Below are 19,558 nucleotides of genomic sequence, written 5' to 3'. Positions count from 1 at the left end.
TCTGTTCTGAGGGAATGCAGCCGAGAAGGGAAATGGGTGACTCCTCTGGGGTGAGTAACCTTGCTTTTCCCTGATCCATTTCACAAGAAAAAGCAGAGGATTTTTTTTTTTTTAATTTCACCCTCACCTTCAGTTTTGGTAGAGTTCACTGGCATATGATGTAGGAGTTTTCTGCTGCCCTGAGGTGGGATGTTTAGCCTGCGCACACAGTGTGTGTTTGTTAGGGATTTCTTGGTGCTGAATGGGTGGCGTGGGGCAATGCAGCCACCTGAGATGCTCTTCTCCACACTGCTGGTGAATGGGAAAGCTTGTCACCCACACAGCCAGCTTGTGCGTTGGTCCCTGCGCTGGTCAACTCTTCATCCTGCAGCAATTGTCCCCTTTATTTTAGCAGGACTGTTTGTATCCATAAGCAGTTGACACCAGTAGTGTGGGGTTCACAGCCTTGTTCTCTGTCACTGTTAACTACATACCTCCTTATTAACAACTTGACAACACAGCTCTTAGGTAATCTTCTGTTGTCTGTCCTTTTTTAATTTGGAAAACGTTAAAGAGAGAATGTCACTTGCTTTTTTCTTTGGCTATTCAGCCATTGCCCAGTTTCAAGGGGAAAACACACGTGCTTTTTTGGTAGTTGGGTTTTCTGTGTGTTTTTTTTTTTAATTAGGAAATCAGATCACAATAGTAGCGATTAAAAAAATTAGTTTTATTGCAGGATGAGTATGCTAATAAATGTACTGACAACATAGGTGTCATACAGAAAAAGATGCATCTGTGTATACATTTCACACTGCAAAACAATTACAGAGACTGTTTTGATATTGCTGTTTACGTTGGAGATATTAGCATTTGCAAGGTTCTTGACCATTGCTTCTTACTCAAGGAATGGCCACATTATACAACAAGTTTGATTTTAGACACAGTTAAGGAGACTGATTTTGAGAACACACATGGTAGAATTGCTGTTTGTTTGGTGATGATTTTTCAGATTGTTTCCCAACAATTCTGCTGCTTGCAAACTAGAATTAAAAGTTTTGGTTCATGTAATGATTAAAGGATCTTATTGCCTTGAAATACAGAAAACCATAAAACTCCTAAGAACAGTCTCTAGAGGTAAGGAGTGACATAGGGCATAGCAAGATAAGGAAGATCAAGTATAGCAGACAGGGGACTTAGTGTTATTGTCCCTGATTGTATTTGTGTAGCTTTTCTAACTGGTTGGTAGTTTTAATTCTTTTTTTTTTTTTTTTTTTCCTTGGGTCTAGCTTTAGGTCTAGTGTGCTACTGCTGTAAACTCCTGAAGTTCCTGACCAAAAAATCCTAACACAGATAACACTTATGACAGCAGTTTATACTTTTCCCCTTTTCTCCCCTTTATAGGTGGCCTTCTTATCTCCTCAGCACACTTTGGAGCATATGTGTGTGGTACTGATATAGATTACAACACAATCCACGGATTAGGTATGTTACATGTTTCTAAACCACTGAAGTCTTACTCTGGAATTTAAGAATGCTCATGATAGGCAGATGATACTTAGTGGATTTTAAAGCAACATTAATCTTCACAGGATTTATTTTGTCATGCTTATTTTTATTGAGCAATTTACATTTAGAATAGAAAACTATTCTCTTTAATTTTTAAGCAGGAAATACTAAAAGGAATAACAAAAGCCAAAACAGAGTTCTGAATAATAATTACAATAAATATTGCTTTCTTAGCATGTGATGTAGGAAGCTTCTCGTAACCTAACCCCAGGAAGTCTAATCCCAGTGAAAACTTTACCTGACCGATTGGACAGGATTATGACTGACGAATAGTGAGAACATCTTACAAAACAACATTTTTATAAATGTGTTCTGTGAGACCCTATGTAGATGATACAGCAGAACTTTTCTCATCTATTTTTATTATTCCTTGCTACTTGTGAGGTTTATCGCAAATATTTGTCACAATGAGTTTATCTCCTAAGGCAGGAGATAAACTCTGGTTTTGTATGCGACATTTAATTCTTTTCCTCTAAAATAAATGATAGAGTATGTGAAAGCTTTTCCTATAAAATAGTTTGAGTGTGCTTTTTTTCCCATTCTACCCGACCCAGGCAAGGCAAGCAGAAAGAACCAGAAATGGAGAGGGCCAGATGAAAACATCAGAGCTAATCTTCGACAGTATGGTTTAGAGAAATATTACCTTGATGCGCTAGTTTCTGATTCTTCAAGACCAATATGGCGAAAAGGGATGCTGTTTGATGCAATCATTACAGATCGTAAGTTTGTTAATGCTTTTTGTTGCCTAATAACAATGACTGAAAGATTATTGCCTGTGTCTATGTACATTGATTTAATGTCTCTGAGTGCTCAGGTCTGCAGTTTCTGTATTGCAAAAGATGAATGTTGAGGGCAGCACTGTGGAGACTGGATCTGCATTTGACATCCCTGCATTTGCTTTAGGGATAGTTATAAATGTGTAACAAAACTGGAAGTAATACTTTCTTCCGTGGAGAGAATATTATGTGTGCCAATAGAAATCAACATGGCTGAAAATCATCCTTTGAAGAAGTCTCATTCAGTAAAGGCATAACTTTATTGATGCACAGAGACTTCTTATCATAATGGTCCATGTTGCTGTAAGTACTTGATCTGCAGCACACTTGAGTCTGCCAAGCAGCTCTGATGGACATCCAGAGACTTATATTAAGCGATTATTGGAATGCCTCCAAGAGAAATTTTAATGCATTTCTGATACACTTACCTACTAGAAGTACTAGCAGTTTGAAAGGATCCTCTGCTCTTTTGGAAACCTATATAGTTAACACCATTTGTCATGCCTGAGAGGAGTAGAGGCTAAGGGAATAAATAGAAGACCTCGATACAGCAATTTCTAATCTCTGGTGCTGGCTCTTACCATGACACATTCATATTAATTAGGAATAGGGAGTGTGACTTTTCTTTGTGGGTTGCCTGCTAATTTTTTTGCCTTGTTTGGCAATAAGACAGTATAGAATATTAATGTGACTTAAAATGGAGTTTGCAAATTGTGTCACAACTTGTGGGGTGAACATGAAATAAATATTTTATGCTATTAGAAGTGTGCAAAAATGTATGTGAAAAAGCCATTTCTGTCTATTCTTATCTGTCTGTCTGAGAATTACCATTTGTGTGATGTTTTGGCAAGAAATTCCAATACATAAAATTTCATTTTGAAAAAGGTTAGCTAAGCGCTATAGGGGAGGTGTTTGTGTCTGTCAAACAAAAGAGCGTGGGATTGTTTGTCACATGTTGGAAATGTAAGGAATATCTCTTAATGAACAAAACAGAAAAGCATCGTCCTTTGTGGTGTAGCAAATGTCTAGGCTGCTGGAAACCTCTTAACAGCTGAAGGGCTTTCTTTGAAATGGTTTTAAAGTGACCTTTTGAAGCAAGAAGCTTTTAGTAGATCTTCAAGAGATTACCCTTACCAACTTTTACTTTGTAAAAGCTTTTCCTTTTTTTAACTATGTATAAGCCACCGTTTGTGCACTGCTGTGTGTGTATGATACAGTTGTATGTTATTTGGACAAAGGGTGAGGTTCTCATCTCTGCATTACGCACTTGCTTTGTATAGCACCGTATGGTATCAGAGAAGCTACTCGCAGAACAGGTTCACAAAAGGAAGCAGTTAAGACAGCTGAAAGAAGGTAGGTAAGCTGTCTTGTCTGTTGTAGAATGTAAATGTCTTAATGGAAACCCAGTCACAGTTTTAGAATCTTTATTATTTCTTGGTTGGCTGTCAGCCGTTAAAAAAAAATGATAATGATAATAATTAAAGAAGAAAAGCCCTTTTTGTTCTGTTTGCAAAACCGGTGTGTCACTTCCTGAAATCCTCTTGGTTTTGTTCTCCCTGCTTATCATTTGCACGTGTTCAGATTTCAAATCCTATTTCTCATCTCTGTGAGCCACCATTAACCTTGTTTCCTATTCTCATAAAGTTCTCTTCAGTCCCTGCATGCTGCAAAATCAGTCTAAAATGGAACATGTCTATTTTACCTTAACCTTCTTTCTTGGATTTCCCTTTCTCTTTAGAGATAACACATTGCGTCTCCACTGCCTGGCCTTCCTTGCCTTTTACTCTAAATTGCCCTTAAGAAAGATGCTGTGCAAAATAACTATTTCCAACATGCTTCTGGGGAATAGTCATGCTTTGACTTCCACAAGTACTAAAGAGCCAGTAGGGGAATTTGGGAAGTCATATTCTTCATAGTAGAAGCTGTACTCCTTGATTGTCCTAGGTAGTTTTGCAAATCTTGGATAGTGCTATTTTGTGGTTTGGAGTTTTTTGTGTTTTTTTTTTTTAAATGTAAAATGCAGGTCTTACCTGTGCTTTTATGTTTACACTTGTAAATTTTTTGTTTAGCACAGAAAATCACATCTTCGTTTCATCCAATTATCATCTAAGTGACATCTTTTTTGACCTGTTGAAGTTTGCTGCAGAATATCTTGTGATGGGAGGAAGATTAGTTTACTGGCTGCCGATATACAGGCCTGAGTATGTATTCTTGATTTCTGGTATGTAGTATGTCAGAACCGATGTTGCTATGTTCTAACTGTGCTTTCTTTTGGAGCATAGTACAGATGGAACTTCCATAGTACCATCACTTAAGAGTAATGTTCAGACTTCATATTTTAAAATTTCATATGAGGGAAAGCAGATTTTGAAATAAGGGTTTTGGATGGAGATAATTCCTGACTATTACCAAAAAGAAAAAAACCTTCACATGTCCTTGCCAAATGCATGTCCAATCGGTTGAGGTTAAAACTTAGAAAATTAGACTTTCAAGGTGCAGATAGATTTCGAAGATAGTAGTAGCAAGGATCTTATTAATATATGTTTCTATTAGAGTACTTGATAGAGGTGCATGACGAAGTCCTGTAAGAGAACATTCCTGTCTCTTTGGCGTTTGGCACTACTACTTTAGCTTTCTTCTGACATCAGAAAGTCAAGTGACCAAGAGATGGCAGTGAGAGGCAGGAAGAGTAGGGGAGCAGCCCTGTTAGGGACGAGAGAGGCCAGCAGAGACTGCGGGATGCTGTATGCTCAGTAGTGCAGCCTAGGATTAGAACTGGGCTTAAAAGGAAAGACATCCGTTTGCCTACCTTACTTGAGCATCTCTTAGATAAGATTTTGAGGCTTGGGTTTTTTTTTTTTTGGTAGAATTGGTATCTTAAGCTTCTTCTCTTGTAACACTATTCATAAACAAAGCAATGAGTGCCATTAACAGTATTATAGCTAATTGTTCAAAATGACTGTCTATACATGCTTAACCCTGACAGACCATCTGTAGCTGTGAATTCTTAGATTTCCATGTCAATAAACTCTGTTTGAAATTACTGAATTTATTCTATCTGTTAAGATACCAGAGCTTTTTGTCTGCTCATTGAGCATTGGTAAGAGCATGCGTCCTCAGTACAGCAGTATAAAGTGCTTAACTTTAGATAACTATGAACTGCACATTCTCGTTTTACTTGAGTTGCTGTTTTGGGGACGTCAGTGCTCTCAAGCTTTAGTTGGGTTACCTCTTAAAAAGTAAATTTGTACATACTACTATGAATTGACTTTATTCAATGAAGGTTGAAATGCTGAAGCCACTATATTAGCACAGAATGTTAGTACAGTCACTTCATTTTCAGCTGTAATGATGAACACAGGAACAAACATTAAAGCAAGTGTGTGGGGGGAAGATAAGATACTGTCTACTTACCTGTTGTGTTATCAAATATCCCTTGGCAACACCTGCCATCAGGTTCATGTGTTATTTGAGATTCTAGTGTATTACCTTAAATTAAAAACAAAACTGGATTAAAATGGGTGTCTGTTTAAACCACTGCTACTATATTTCTTATTTGATAATGTTCCGAGTTCTACCTGAAAGAATGTAGAAATATATGCATTAATGCTAACAGACAAGGCTTTTAAACAAAGTGATAATGATCTCTCCCTCTGCAAGATAGCATCTCACTCCAAAGTTTACTCTTTCAATCTGACATTGAAATCATTGTTGAGTCTGAATTCTTTTAATTCCTTTGCAGTCAGGCTTTTAGAGGGTTATGAAGAGAAACTTCTAAGATGTTGTGGCAGAGTGCCTACCTTTGTAAGAGAGAAAGGCAGTTTGGTACTAGGGGCATCAAAAGTCCTGTGTAATAAAAAAAAAAAAAACAAAAAAAAAACCCCAAACAAAAAAACCAAAACAGTTGAGAATTAATTTGACTTTCCTTTGTCAAAAACATGCAGAACGTTCACCTAGCAGAAGTATTGACTTGATTCCACACATGAGAAGTGACTGAAAGGTTGTTTTGCAATCTGGAAGTCTTGGAACAATGCAAAGAGGCAGTACTGTTCTGTTTTTTTTCCTATTTACAAGTCTGTATTTGGTATTGTCTTAGTTGTTTAACAGCTCACTGTTATCTTTGAGAAATTTCAAGATTTCCATCAGCACCTAGATGGAATTCTATTTTGAGTTGTGTTGCATTTGACTTCTCTTTCTCCCAGAACTCCCATTTACTTTGTAAAGTGCGTTCAGAAAATCCATTTTTATACAGAAAAAATATGAAGCTCATCCTCTTTATCTTTTAAGTTCAAGTGATAGGTGTGAAAGTTGTTTAGTTCTGCTTCTTAATGTCTGACTTCTGTTGACCCCCAAGCATTGGGGAATCATGAAAGCAAGCATTTCATATGAAATCATAGTCACTGACAATACCATATGCTGTTTTTTGTATGATGTTGTAGTAACTATTACAGGAAAGCAAATTACAAAAACTAAGACTAAATGGCTGATCAATTATATAGGAAGGATGTCTGATCTCATGTTTATCTTATTAGCTAAGTCAATACTTCTTGCTCCTATACTCCCATGCAAAAGTCTTAAATCCCTAAATTCCTCTTTCAGCATTTGGAGAAATAGAAGGATTGAAAGCAATCTAGAGAAAGCTGTTTCTATAGAAAATAGTATGCTTATGAGATAGGGGCATTTAAAACACTGTAAATGCTTGCTTCTATAGACAGGATTTAATTGCAAGCCAGCATTGCTACCATCTTATGTTAAAAAATAATGTGTTCTTATTTCTTCCCTTTAGAAAAAGTAATTTCAATGCGATACATTTATAACACCGAATTCTGATGTCCAGGAATGTCACTGTTTAATAAGAGCTGGGTTAAATCGATTTGGAATTGAAGTGTAATGGTCCCCTTTTGGGGAGCCAGAGTTAAGTCTCTTGTTCCTGCAATTTTATGTATGCTGACTGTGAAATACATTTTTAAAATCACAGTTCTGATTGGCTAAGTTATTACTCCTGATTGGCTGAGATATTTTCTACTTGAAATTATACAGGTAGGCCTGTGTGCATACATTAGCGTCATGTAAATACATGTAGAAAATGTGGGGGGTGCTCTTTACTGTGAGGTTTTAATTCTACACATCTTGTGTCACAAAATGATTGGAATATATGCTGTAAAAACTCGAGCACCAATACGTGAATTTCTTTCATTAGATTAAAATGCATTGGAACTTCCTAAATGTAAGCCATTTTGTGAAGAATCCGTATGAATTTTGTTTCAGATGCAAGTCTTCCAGTTCATGAGCTTACAGCTCTGTGAATGTTTATTTCTTCCAGATATACAGAAGAGATCGTTCCCCGCCACCCGTGCCTGAAACTTATTAGCAACTGTGAGCAGATGCTTTCCAGCCACACATCAAGGCGCCTGATAACCATGGAAAAAGTGAAAGAATTCAAGGTAAGCTTGAATTCTTGATTATATTGTGTGAAATAGTAGCTATTGCATTCATGAAAAGTTTCTGTTTTTCAACATTTGATCCTTATTTCTATCACACTTGAGGCTTTTTTTTTTTTTATAATAAGAGTTAGAGCTTTTGTAAAATTGCCACACGTTTCTTTAAAATAAATTGGGTAGTGTTTTAAAGGACTGTTCTGGTTTTGGTCTTTTTTTTCTCCTGAGTTTTTGATAAACTTTTCATCCTGAGCAAGCTACTTAATAGTGTGAAAGAGGTCTTTGAACTTATGGTTACTTGTGAAAGTTGCATGTGCTTTTCTTGGAAAACTGAACTCTGTGAATCCCATCCACAGAGATGCCTAAGTTCCCGTTGATTCCAAAATGTAATTTGGTGGCCAAGTAAATACTAAATGCCTTTGTGGGTCTTGCAGTATAGGTAAACCTATATATATATATATGTATATTCAATTCTGTTACTTCATTTTTAGAGTGGTACTCTTCAAGCTTTTGAAATAATATTGTAGCTGTGACATAAGTACAGTGAAGCACACTGGCATTTATTTTTTTTTTTTGTTTGTTTTGGAATATGTTAAGTGCCTCTCCTCGGGCATCGAGACCAGGGAATATTGCATTCGGGTCTCCTTTCCATTTTTGCTGATTCTCTCACCTAATACTGTTAAAAGAGATGCTAAACAAAGGGGAATCAATATTCTTAATGAAAACACATGCAAACGGTGAGCAGGTGTTTTTAGTGCATTCCTTGGCAGTTGGAAGAGGTATTTTAAATGACAGGAGATACGGTTGGACTGCTGTGTCTGCATGGTGCTTGCACTAATAACGCAGCAGGGTTTCAGTACTGCATTCATAATGCTAATGATGACAGAGATTCTCAAGCAACACCTGATTTTTATTTTATCTTTTTTAAAACACTGTACGTGGAGTTCAGAGCCAGAGATGCCAACTTCACCAGTAGCAAACCCAGAGGGTAAATTTTGAAAGTTTTTGACATGTATGTCTAAGGGTGTTCATGGAAGTTTTCTGCACGAGTTCTATTATTGACAGTGCTGTAGGATAACATGTTCTAATTTTAAAAATCTATTCACCCTTCTGCGAATAGACTTTCATCATTTGTTATTCTTGTTTTGTGCATCACCTGTTCTTCAGTACATGCTTTGACAGGTTGATGTCTGGAAACGCTTAGCTCTGAGCACCTGAGTCTAGCTGGCAGGCTTACTGCTTAGATAAAACTGCACAGGTGCTTACACTCAGGACTCCAGATGTCTTCTAGATAATTTAAAGATACCAGAACCCATGTGCTGTTTCTGATGATGTAAAACTTGTCCAAATAACAAAATACATATTGACTCCTTAGCTAGTGCCTGCTTGGTTTAGGGTCTTGTTGTCTGGTGTCTAACTATCTAAGATTTCCCCACCCCAGCATCCCTTACTTGGGACATGTTTTTTCCCGTTTTAATATCTTGAACGACCTATTTATTTTATACTTCTGACACACAAGGTATGATCATAAAGTTCAATGGTTGCAGTTCTTCCCAAATGAAAGAGTGAATTTTTATGAGTATACATGTGTTTATGTTTCCAGACAGTTCTTGTCTGCTTTACTAAACTGATTTGTAACAGTCAGTCACAAATACCTTTTAATTCAGCTTAGTGTAGTACTCACAAGTGGCTAAGAAGTTTTACAAATCATGTAGTGTCATTATGCAGTCCTTCAGTTTCCCCAGTGTTTGCCACCAATAACGAATTGCAGATTTCACAGGAAACTCATTTTCACTATTAACAGTCTCATCTCTTAACTGGAAATGAATTCAGTCAGTTACTGGACATGAAATTGGTGGTGCAATTTGATTGTGCTTGTAATATAAAAGAGACACAAAGTAAAAAGTGAATGTGTCTAGTTGTAGTATTGATCTATCATAATTAATCAGAAGCATGAAGATCATAAATATTGGATTCAAAACATCACAGAAGGTTGTATATAACTCACTGTCTTGTAGGCATCCACTCTGTTCTATTTAAGTTTACGATGAAATCGTGCCAACTGGAAAAGATTTCTTACCGAACACAGTGTCGGTATGAATAGACTTTTCCAGCACGTGCACAATATGAGCAGAAGAGATGTTTGGTTTTTAATATTTAGGGCTTTTTTTGCACAGCTACGGTAGTCATTAATAACTCCCCTCCTCCCCAATCTTCAATTGTAGTGATAATAATAAAAGTAAATGAAGGCAGTTGTTGTAGAGGGCAGCTAGCAGTAGCCACCTGGCAACTTCTAGCCTTCTAAAACTCTGAAGGCAGAAGAATTAGAGAAGCGAAGCACAGGAGTGTGGAATGGGAGAGGAACAAAACAGAAGCGATAGGAGATGAGAGCTTACTAGTCTGATGTATTGCTTTTTTTCTAGGGACATTACTGTCCCTTCTGGTATTAAATGGATAGGGATCTCCCCAATCTCTCTTTAAACCTGAAATAAAACTTTGAATTGATAATCGTAGTGGACAGGACAGTAAAAACACAAGTTCAGCTCTCCAAAGACTGTAGGCATTCGTGTATAAGAACTGAAATACAGTGGCAGTGGAAAAATGAGAATCCCTTGGCCAAACAGATTCACGTTATAATATCTGTCAACTGTGATCCACTAGGAGTCCAGTCTTCTGCTTTAGGTCATAGGAGGTTTGAACCAGTTCTTCCAGCCCAAATCAATGGAAGGTACATTTTCACTTTGGCCAGTTTATTTTTCAAAAGCCTTAAAAAATACAGTTATGTAAGACTGCCACCTATATCTGAATTGTCATCATTATTTTTTATTTAAATGTCAAATAACTGGTAAGTGGTTAATCAGTAGGTAAATAGGAGTACAAAAACTTACACCAGTATTACTACAGCGGTTCTTGGTAATCTGTATTTGGTGATCAACCAACGGTTTTTGGAAGGGGTGGACTTATGAACAGTGTTTAGCGTTGTTTGTTGTTCCCTTTCTTTACAACAGTATGTCTAGCTTTCTGTTTTCTGATGCTTGTTGATTTCCCTATGCTGAATTATAATTCAGCTGTAGTTGAATAATTTGTTTAATTTCTCTGCTGGCTGTTTTACAGAAATACGTTATCTATTTGGCTGGTAAATGCTACCTAGTTCTGAAGTTTCTAATCAGGACTTCTAAAAAAAAATATTGTGGGGGAGCTCTGTAATTGACAAGGGCTCAGAGAGATACCTAGAAGTTTCTGCTGTTTCTAGAATTTAAATTATTCAAAGTGAGAACCAGGGATGATGATAAAGAATGACCAGGGATTAACGAACATCTTCAGTTCTGACTTCTACAAATAAAGGAAAAAGTCTTTGTCATCTTGGTAGTGGTGGCAGACTGGGAAAAGAGCTGGCTTGGTGCCAAGTTGACTGATCATTGCTGATCAGTGTTGGAAATTATTTCTTGGGAGGTCTCACTGTTTCGTGTTGAATAACCAATTACGAACTTTATGCCTTGAAAAATATGTACAGTTGTTTCACAGGAAATAAGTGAAAAAAGCTACTTGCCCGTAGATGCAGCTGTACTGAGCATTACTACTCATGAGCAGTACTCCTTATTCCTCTTCCAGAGGAGGAAAGAGACTATCTCCCTTAAAACACTGTGGTTCAACTCTGTTCCCTGAATTTAAACCTTTTTTAAGAAAAAGCAAGAGAAACAAAAAAAAAAACCCCATCCATATTGACTGCACTGGGCAGTTAATACACTAGAGGGAGAGTTGTCTCTGACACCCTCCATAAGAGACATATCTTCTCTTACTGCAAAACATTCCTGCCAAATATTTAAAGTTCATATTCTACCAATTTATGCTACTCAAGATAGAGCTTAACTGAGGATGTTTGACTGGCTTCCTTACTGAAACAAGCTGGTGCCTCATGCCCAGGCAAATTCTAGTGCAAATAGTCACAACAAATTGTTTAACAGATGATTTTTGACAACTTCTTATCTCTGTAGCATTGAATGCAGCGTGTCCCTGGTGTTCAGATTGCACCCATTCATCTCCCCGTGTAGATATAAAATGCCCTAAGTTAGAATTTGTTTGGAAATTGTTATTCTCTGCAATCCAACAATTCCTTTTACTTTGATCAGTTCTTGTGTTGCCTATAAAACTGTTTTGACTAGTAAATGTCAACAGTGAATGGCATCTCCGGGTCGTTCAGGCTATCTTATTTTCTTTTCCCTTTTTTAAGAAGCAATTCTCAATCTATTCTCTTTCTTCAAAGCAATTACCATCTGTATTGGGCAGTCACGTCTGTACAGGGGAGAGGTAAGGAGTGGAAGCTCTGAAGCTGGAATTACTGTGATGGGGGCCAGGAGCTTCCTTTGTCAGCTCTTCCAAGAAATGCGTGCCTGACTGCAGATCTCCTCTTATCTAGTGAGCAATGATTTGCATATCTTTTGATGAGGCCTGGATTTGCAAAATGGATTCTGCTGTGGAGTGATGCACCAAGCCTGTTTCCATTTGATGAATGCAGATGCTCCTCTTACAGCTCTGTTTAACTTGAAGTTTGTTCTCTTACATATCATATCCTCTCTTTGCCCTAACCAGCTTGGGGGGTTGAAGGGGTAGTTCCTTTCTTCCTTCCTCCCTTCACCCTGAATCAGCATTTTGTTACTTAAGGAATCAAGATGAATGGTGTACAGATGTGTGACCTCTTAGAGGTTGTGGGGATTAATTTTTATGTTAAAATAATGTTGACCCAGGTATCATTATCTTTGAGGGTCAAATATCCCATTCAGTTCTCAAAACAAGCAAATTATGTAGAATTACATTTAAAGCACACCCAAAAGGTTTCAAAATATATTATATGTTTAGGTCAAAGAAGGATTACTGACCTGCAAATTCAGGGGAAGAATAAGCGCTCTTTTCCTCACAGTGGCCCTGTGTAAGAGACCTGGAGAAGCGGGTAAAGGCTGGCTGTAGGAGGAGAGTATCTTAAGTCCTCCTTGTTTCCTAACTGCCAATAGTAACTTTTTTTTTTCCCCACGGAGATGTTAAAAGCCTGTTGATCGTCAGCCTGAGAATGGTTTTAGAGATGGCAGTCTCATAGGTGACCAAAAGGCAATAGATAGTACTGTGTCTACAGTGGCTTTACTGAGGTCATTTTCTGCTGCTGTTTTCCAATATTGCAGTATTTAAATAGAACGAATTGGCTGCTACCGGTGTACATGCTTTACATGTTTGATATCTACATGGCACTTAACACTTAGGAAGTTAATTTGAGCCAGTGGCATCCTGCTGCTATCTGCCAGGTTAGCAGATGAGAACTACATCATTGGATTATCTTCTTGTGTCCAGAAGAGGGCACTTGTACATGCACACTAACCTCTTGCTATGTTGAAAAACCTTTTGTTTCACTCCTTCAGAATGCATATTAGGGTATCCAAAGCAAGATGAGGTGTTGATCTTGCTAGGTGAAAGCCTGAACAGGCTACAAAATAGCTGAAAGCGGGCGGGACTGTCCACTGCAATTCAGCTGATTCTTACATTGTAATAGTTTTGTAATGGATAGAAATACTGACTTAAGTCTACTTCCATGTCCCTATTACTTACGCTAAAGCATTCAACAGTAACCTCATTTTCAATTACAAACAAATAACTCTGAACTGAAACTTAGCTAATGAACCAATCTGTATGTTGCTGCATTGATGAAAAAAATATAGTAATGAGGATGCATTGAGAAGAAGCATTTAGTGGGATAGAGGTTTAGTTCTGTCGTATGCTTGTTTTTATTTTCTCTTTGTACAGTTCAGTTGTTCTATGTGGGGCTGTTTATCTCAGTTCCATCCTGCTATTGAGCATAATAAACTGACATCAACCATAAGCGTGAAATGGTTTTTAAAAGTTGCCATCAGTTTTCTTTAGTGCTCAGATGCAAGTTTGATGTATTGTTTATCTGAGAGTATTGATAACTTTAGTTGACAGGTATCTTAATTGTATAAAGCTGCAGTACACGGTGAACTAAACCTTTGTGTATATAATGGGCCAATTTTCTAGACTATGTTCCTGGCTGATGTCAGCTAGGTATTATGTGTAGGGATTTACTGTGTCAACTTTTAACTTTCAGAAGTACCTGAATACTGCACAAGAAAAAAATCCTCCGATAGCGCTCCGATAGCCTAAAATGAGCAGGAACTCATTTTAGTTATTTGTGGTGGTCTCTGGTTTGTATCTGCCTTCCACAAACCTATAAGTGATTAGTTTCCTGAAAAAAGACTGTCTGGAGAATTCAATCTTTGTATTTTCCTTTATAAAAGGCTGTGTGGCATAGTACGTATGCTCTCATTTTTTCATGCAAAGGTTGGATTCTGGTGATGTTAGCTGAGATGTTTCCAGTGATGCAGCACTGCTAAAACTTCAAGTGTCTGGTACTGACAACTTGCATCATTGCAAAATGTACAGAGTAAAATAATGAAAATTTGAATGAGTAGGTAAAAAAAAAACAGAACGAAACAAAAAAAAAACCAACAAAAACTCCTTGTCTGCTTACAGCTTGTATTTGATCAATTTCAAATGAGAATCCATTGCATGTGGATTTTCAGTTCTGTTAAATATTAAGACTTTGCAGTAGGATGTATGTGTTCTTGTTAATCCTTATGGAAACCTTAGCATTCTATTTCTGGAATTCTTTAATCAATCTAATGACTTAAATGTTTGGCATTGAATTGGGAGGAAAAAAAAAAACCAACCAAAAAACAACAAAACAACCACCGATCAACCAGCTTTACTCTTGCTTGTAATTGTCTGAAAAAATCTGGAGGAAAACCAATGGCAAGACACGCTCAACATACTACCATAAACCCTAATGCTTGCATTTTGATACCATGCAGGATCAAGATCAGAATTCTTACTTATTGGACGGTCAATATACGCCATACAGGGGACACAATTCATTCCGTGAGAAGTATTTCAGTGGTGTGACAAAGAGGATTGCCAAGGAAGAAAAGGACAATCATAAGTAAAATGTAATATAAACAGATTAAAAAATGAGGAAAGAATGAAGATCGTGTTTCTTTGTAAGGACATCTGGATGTGAACATTCATTTGGATGCTTCAGAAAAATAAATACTGCTTTTAATTTTAAAACAAGATGAAACCCACAACACAGGTTGAGAGCAGTTCTTTTTAATTAGCTTTGTTTATAGCGAATTTTATTGTACAAGTTTTTTGAGTCTTATTTAATTTATATTTGTACTTTCAAGTACTAATGATGATTGACTAAAACCATTATTATTGCTCTTTCACCATTAACGTTTACAAAAGAGTAGTAGTATTATTTGACTTCTTAAACTGTGAACATCTGGCTGTTTTAGAAACACGTGGTGGTGATAAAGGGTTGCTTGTTAAGAAGATCATTTTCATTTGTTTTGTTTTTTTGTAAATGGTATACAATAAAACAGAAAAGATTGATGTGAGTTTTTTTTTTTTCAATTGTTGCATGCAATAATTGCTTGTATGAATTCCGTTTGCTCTGGCTCAGGCAACCAGTGTTTGAAACAAACAAAAAACACAAAGAAACAAATGCGCTCGTGCGCGCACACACACCTCCCCAAGAAGAAGAAGCCTCTGTGACCTGAGAAACTCTGGAGAGCTTGTTAAATCCTGTGAAGCCTGTCCACATCTGAAGCTCATCTGTACCTTGGATTTGCTTTTGCATTCCTAAACCTTGACTCTTGGTCAAGCCAACTGTCTGCAATTTTTGGTTCAGAAACTGATAGTTAAAGCAGTAACAACAAGAGCATAAAATCAGTAATGGTTCCCTAATGGTATTAAGCCTAATCAAATCTTTGAAATTGAAGCTGTATTTGTTGAAGGGCGAACTTTGCTGAATCCCCACCATGTCCATCATGAAAATACCTCATTTGAAAACCACTAAGCCCATTAATTCAAGATGTTAATGGCTCTTCTCATTTTGGTGGTCAAATATGGTCAAATATTCTTCAGCAGGGCGTTGGTGAATGTATCTACTCGCTCCAGCCAGAGAAAGCCTTGCTTCTCAACTTGCTGCGAGTTACTGGCTGTGGTCGTGCTACAGTCTTTGTAGATTATAATCTTTAAGTGCCTCTCCAAAAAACAAATGATGCCTAGGAAGGCACGAGTCTTGTGGGTATCTGATCAAGTTCATTAACTAAATTTGCTCTTCTGTGTGTTGTGGTCCTCAGCTGCAACAGGGAGAGCTCACATACTCAATGACAACTTTGTCTGACCTTCTGGATCTAATCTATGGTGTATTAGGAGGTTCTGAAATAGTGATTTATTTTCTGTGTTTCCATTATAAATCACTTTGTTTTGAGACTTTTAATGTCAGCCATATAATAGTTGTTCTGGGCTAAACTTGGAGCGAGATCAAAGCTCTGAAAATTTTTTCAAAAGCAGAATTTGAATTGATCACTTTCAAATACTACATCAAAAAAATTACTGCTTCTGAAAAACTGTCTTCGTGTAACTTCTGACTTCAATTTTAGCATTGCAATTTGGCATTCAGCTTTTATTACTTTACAAATTAAAATTACTTTCTGTTCTTCATAGGCAAGGAATTTTTCTAGATGGATTTATTATGTATTTATAACTTCATTTTCATAAAAGTTACCTTACATAGACATGATCTAAATGGTTATACAAGATGTAAGGTAGTGGCAAATCTGGCTCAGTCTATTCAAAGAGAATGATTTAGTTTATTTCTCCTCTGCCTGGTCCAACTTTTCGTCCATTCAGCAGCGGTGGTGTGGCCTCTGTTTAGCAGTTCATACATAACAGCTCTATCATTACTGAAGAATACCATTTTGAACAGAAACTCTTAAGTGTATTTGGGGTACTACCTCAACATCTGCTAATAAGGAATAGTTTAGAATTGGAATCAGATGTTCAAGCTCTGCTTGGTCCCCAACTTTAAAGCTATCATTTGGAAATATTCCTGATCTCTAACTTTCTCCTCGCTTAAAGTGCGTCCTCCAGCTTTCGTACACCCAGACTCGCAAAGCGGAGGTGTTTATAGCTGCAGAGCCGTGTCACAGTCCTTGCGCTCGCTCTAGCGAAGGACTGAGTTATCCTTTCGGCAGGATTTGGCCATCGATGGCCGCGGTTTCTGGCGCTTTTGTTCGATCTGGTTCCATTCAGTCTCTTTCCGTGAGGTTCCAGTTTCCTGTCCCTGGCAGGGAGGGTCATTTCACGAGCCCGTGCTGAACTCATGCCGTTGTCATTCTCTCCTTTGGGGTGGTTTGTGCCATTTTCCAGTTTTGAAAAATAAACGTTATTTTTGGAGCGCTTTGTTGCGCTGCAGCAAATTGGATAGAGGGAGGAGCTGAAAACGGCTGCGAGGTCATATGGGCAGAGGCTGTCTCCTGCTGCAGGGAGCGATTTGTGGAGGCAACAAAGGGAAGGAGCCCCCTCTTTTCACAGAATACCTTTGCCTGGTGGTGGTGTTCCTGGCTGCCAAGCTTCCCACGAATCTATAGGAAGAGGAAGTGGAAAAGTAGCAGAAATAGATTTTCTCTGCATTAATTATGTGCCCTATCTGCTTATCTCTAATATTTTTTTTAATTAGTGGCGAGTTGGAACAAGTTTGACAGAAGGTCAGGGTTTGATGAAGTTTTACAGATAAGCCAGTTTGACAGAAGGTCAAGGTTTGATGAAGTTTTACAGATAACAGGGAGCTGCAACTTTTCTTGAAATAGGCAGAGGTGTTGAAGAAAAAGACCCAGGTAATCTCCTCCAGGGAAAAGGTTGTAATACGAGTTCAACTCTAATTATCAGAGAACCCACATGGAAACAAGACCTGGGGACAAAAACTCTAACCATGATTTTTGTTGCCACTGCTACGACCAGTGCTGGTCCTGTTGCTTCTTGATCTTCTCTTTAAAACAAAAAGACCCAAATGAAAGCATACGAAGAGCCTTTTTAGAAGGAACGTAAAGGTCTTGGCCGAACTTTCCACTTCTACTCAAGCTGTGACACCAGCTCACAAAAACTTAGACTCGGTGGTTTCTCATCACTCCAATGAGAGGAGTTAAGCAGATGTGTCAGCTTGCTGAACATCTCAAGGAGAATGCAGTCCTCCCTTTAAACCAACCTAAGAAACTGTTGTCTGTTATTGGGACAACATCTGACTCTGGATCTCCTCTAGTAGAGCGGGATTTTTGTTTCCATACCAGCCGTGCTGGGCTTTGTGCTGGTACCATGCACTAAAGCAACTTCCACTCGCTGGATGTGGGCACTTCAACAGCAGCTCTTGAAGTTTGGTTTTGGTGGATCTTTCCTTCCTCTCTACCTGTTCAGTGGTGCTGGAAAACTGTGGTGGAAGTCCTTAACTGTTTGCCACCTCTTCTTTGTCCATTAAAGTAGTATGTTAGTTCAGAGTTGTGACTTGTAAGAGGGTCATTGGTACATATGGAAGTTGGCAGTAGGCAGTGAAATTTTTGTGAGTTCTCAGTGAAGGGTCATCTGTCCAAAAATACTGAAAAACACTGCTAAGAAGATAAAGTATGGGCTTTCTCTCACTGTTTTGATATTACAGTGAACTGTAGAGATGTTACAGGGAGGAAGCACCTTAATAATTCTGAATCTTCTCTTTCTTTCTCTCACTGCTTTTTAAGATTTCTTCTTAATGATTATTTCAACTCTCTCCAGGACAACTCCACGGCCTTAGGGCCGCCATCCAGGAAGGGTGTCACAGAGAAGGTGACCCTGTGACTTTGCACTGTCCTCTGGCCACAGGTTTTCCAGAGACAAACATGTCCCGTGGGAGAGGGCAAGTCTGGAGCCGATGATACGCAGTGGTTACCAGTTTCCCTGTCGGACAGCAAGCAGCTCTGGGGTTAGCTGACAGGAAGCCGATGAAGTCTCCAGAAGGCAAAGGTTGTTCTCTGCTGGCTCAGCTCCCGTCACCACCATGTTTCTCTTTTCTGACTCTCTAAGAAAAAATGAATGTGTTCTTTCTTTGCTGTTTAGCTTGGTCTCCAGTCTGAACTGAGGCCCAGAGTTGAACAAGGCTGTCTTTTCAGTCTGGAAACTTCTTCCCTGCTCCTAAAAAGAACAGAGTTGTGGGTACCCGGGAGAACAAAGAGGCCGGTATCCCTCTGCCTTTCTCTTCTGTTTGCTATTTGGAAAAAAAAAAATAATTTTTTAAACCTTATTCTCTTATGTCATCGATTTTGGTGATCACTCATTTAAAACAGTGAAATATAACTTACCTGCCTCCGTGCTACCCTTTTTAATATGTTTCTTTGATGTTCTCTTATTGGCTTATTGGACTGTAAAAATCTGTTGATGTACGTATTCTCACAACTGTTTTCATTATAGTTGTCTATCACTGTGGCTGTTATTTTGTACAGTGCCTCTAATCAGTTACAGCTTTGCTGAGCCTGTGGATGTGGAGGACACCTCTCAAAAGAGATGTCAGCTCTCTTTCAGCTAAAAGGCCCATCAAACCCAAGATCGCAGAGAAAGGACGATCTCTCTGGCTACACTTAAGGGTATCGGACCTCCAGGCAGGTTTGCCAAGTAAGATCTTTTCAAATTCTTGTATGTTGCTTAAAACGAGCTGGGCAGCTGAAAGGTAAAATCCATTGATTAAGAGGGGAGATCTTAATGTCTTACTGCCACTGTTGCGATCTTTGGTATCTGTGCGCTCAGTGAGGTTCCTGGGGTGATACGTTGCAGATTGCTGACAGCCCAGAGCAGACGCTGCATGTCAGGTTTCACAAGGAGTATTTTGAGTACAACTGGGTAGGAACAGGACATTTTCCTTCATTTAAAATT

The 19,558-nt window shown here is 38.2% G+C and overlaps 1 protein-coding gene across 6 annotated transcripts in view; it reads left to right on the top strand.

Moving 5' to 3' along the window:
* The window catches only part of TRMT11 (tRNA methyltransferase 11), a 32,366-nt gene extending 13,448 nt beyond the window's left edge, over positions 1-18,918 (top strand). For 2 of the 6 annotated variants that reach the window (XM_074580800.1, XM_074580804.1), the window contains exons 8-13: positions 1,381-1,461; positions 2,100-2,264; positions 3,602-3,674; positions 4,391-4,522; positions 7,645-7,765; positions 14,632-15,351. In XM_074580800.1, coding sequence (XP_074436901.1) covers positions 1,381-1,461; positions 2,100-2,264; positions 3,602-3,674; positions 4,391-4,522; positions 7,645-7,765; positions 14,632-14,763 — 704 coding nt within the window. In that variant the 3' untranslated portion in view covers positions 14,764-15,351. Of the gene's footprint in view, positions 1-1,380; positions 1,462-2,099; positions 2,265-3,601; positions 3,675-4,390; positions 4,543-7,644; positions 7,766-14,631; positions 15,352-18,427 lie in introns of those variants that run through there. The other 4 variants (XR_012586230.1, XR_012586229.1, XM_074580801.1 and 1 more) reach the window with 4 other exon arrangements.
* The last annotated feature ends 640 nt before the right edge of the window (positions 18,919-19,558 follow it).

Source organism: Larus michahellis, chromosome 3 (genome assembly GCF_964199755.1).
Source record: "Larus michahellis chromosome 3, bLarMic1.1, whole genome shotgun sequence".
NCBI classification, from domain to species: Eukaryota; Metazoa; Chordata; class Aves; order Charadriiformes; family Laridae; genus Larus; species Larus michahellis.
The sequence above is the reverse complement of the archived record's forward strand: the minus strand, read 5'-3'. Positions and strand labels throughout refer to the sequence as shown.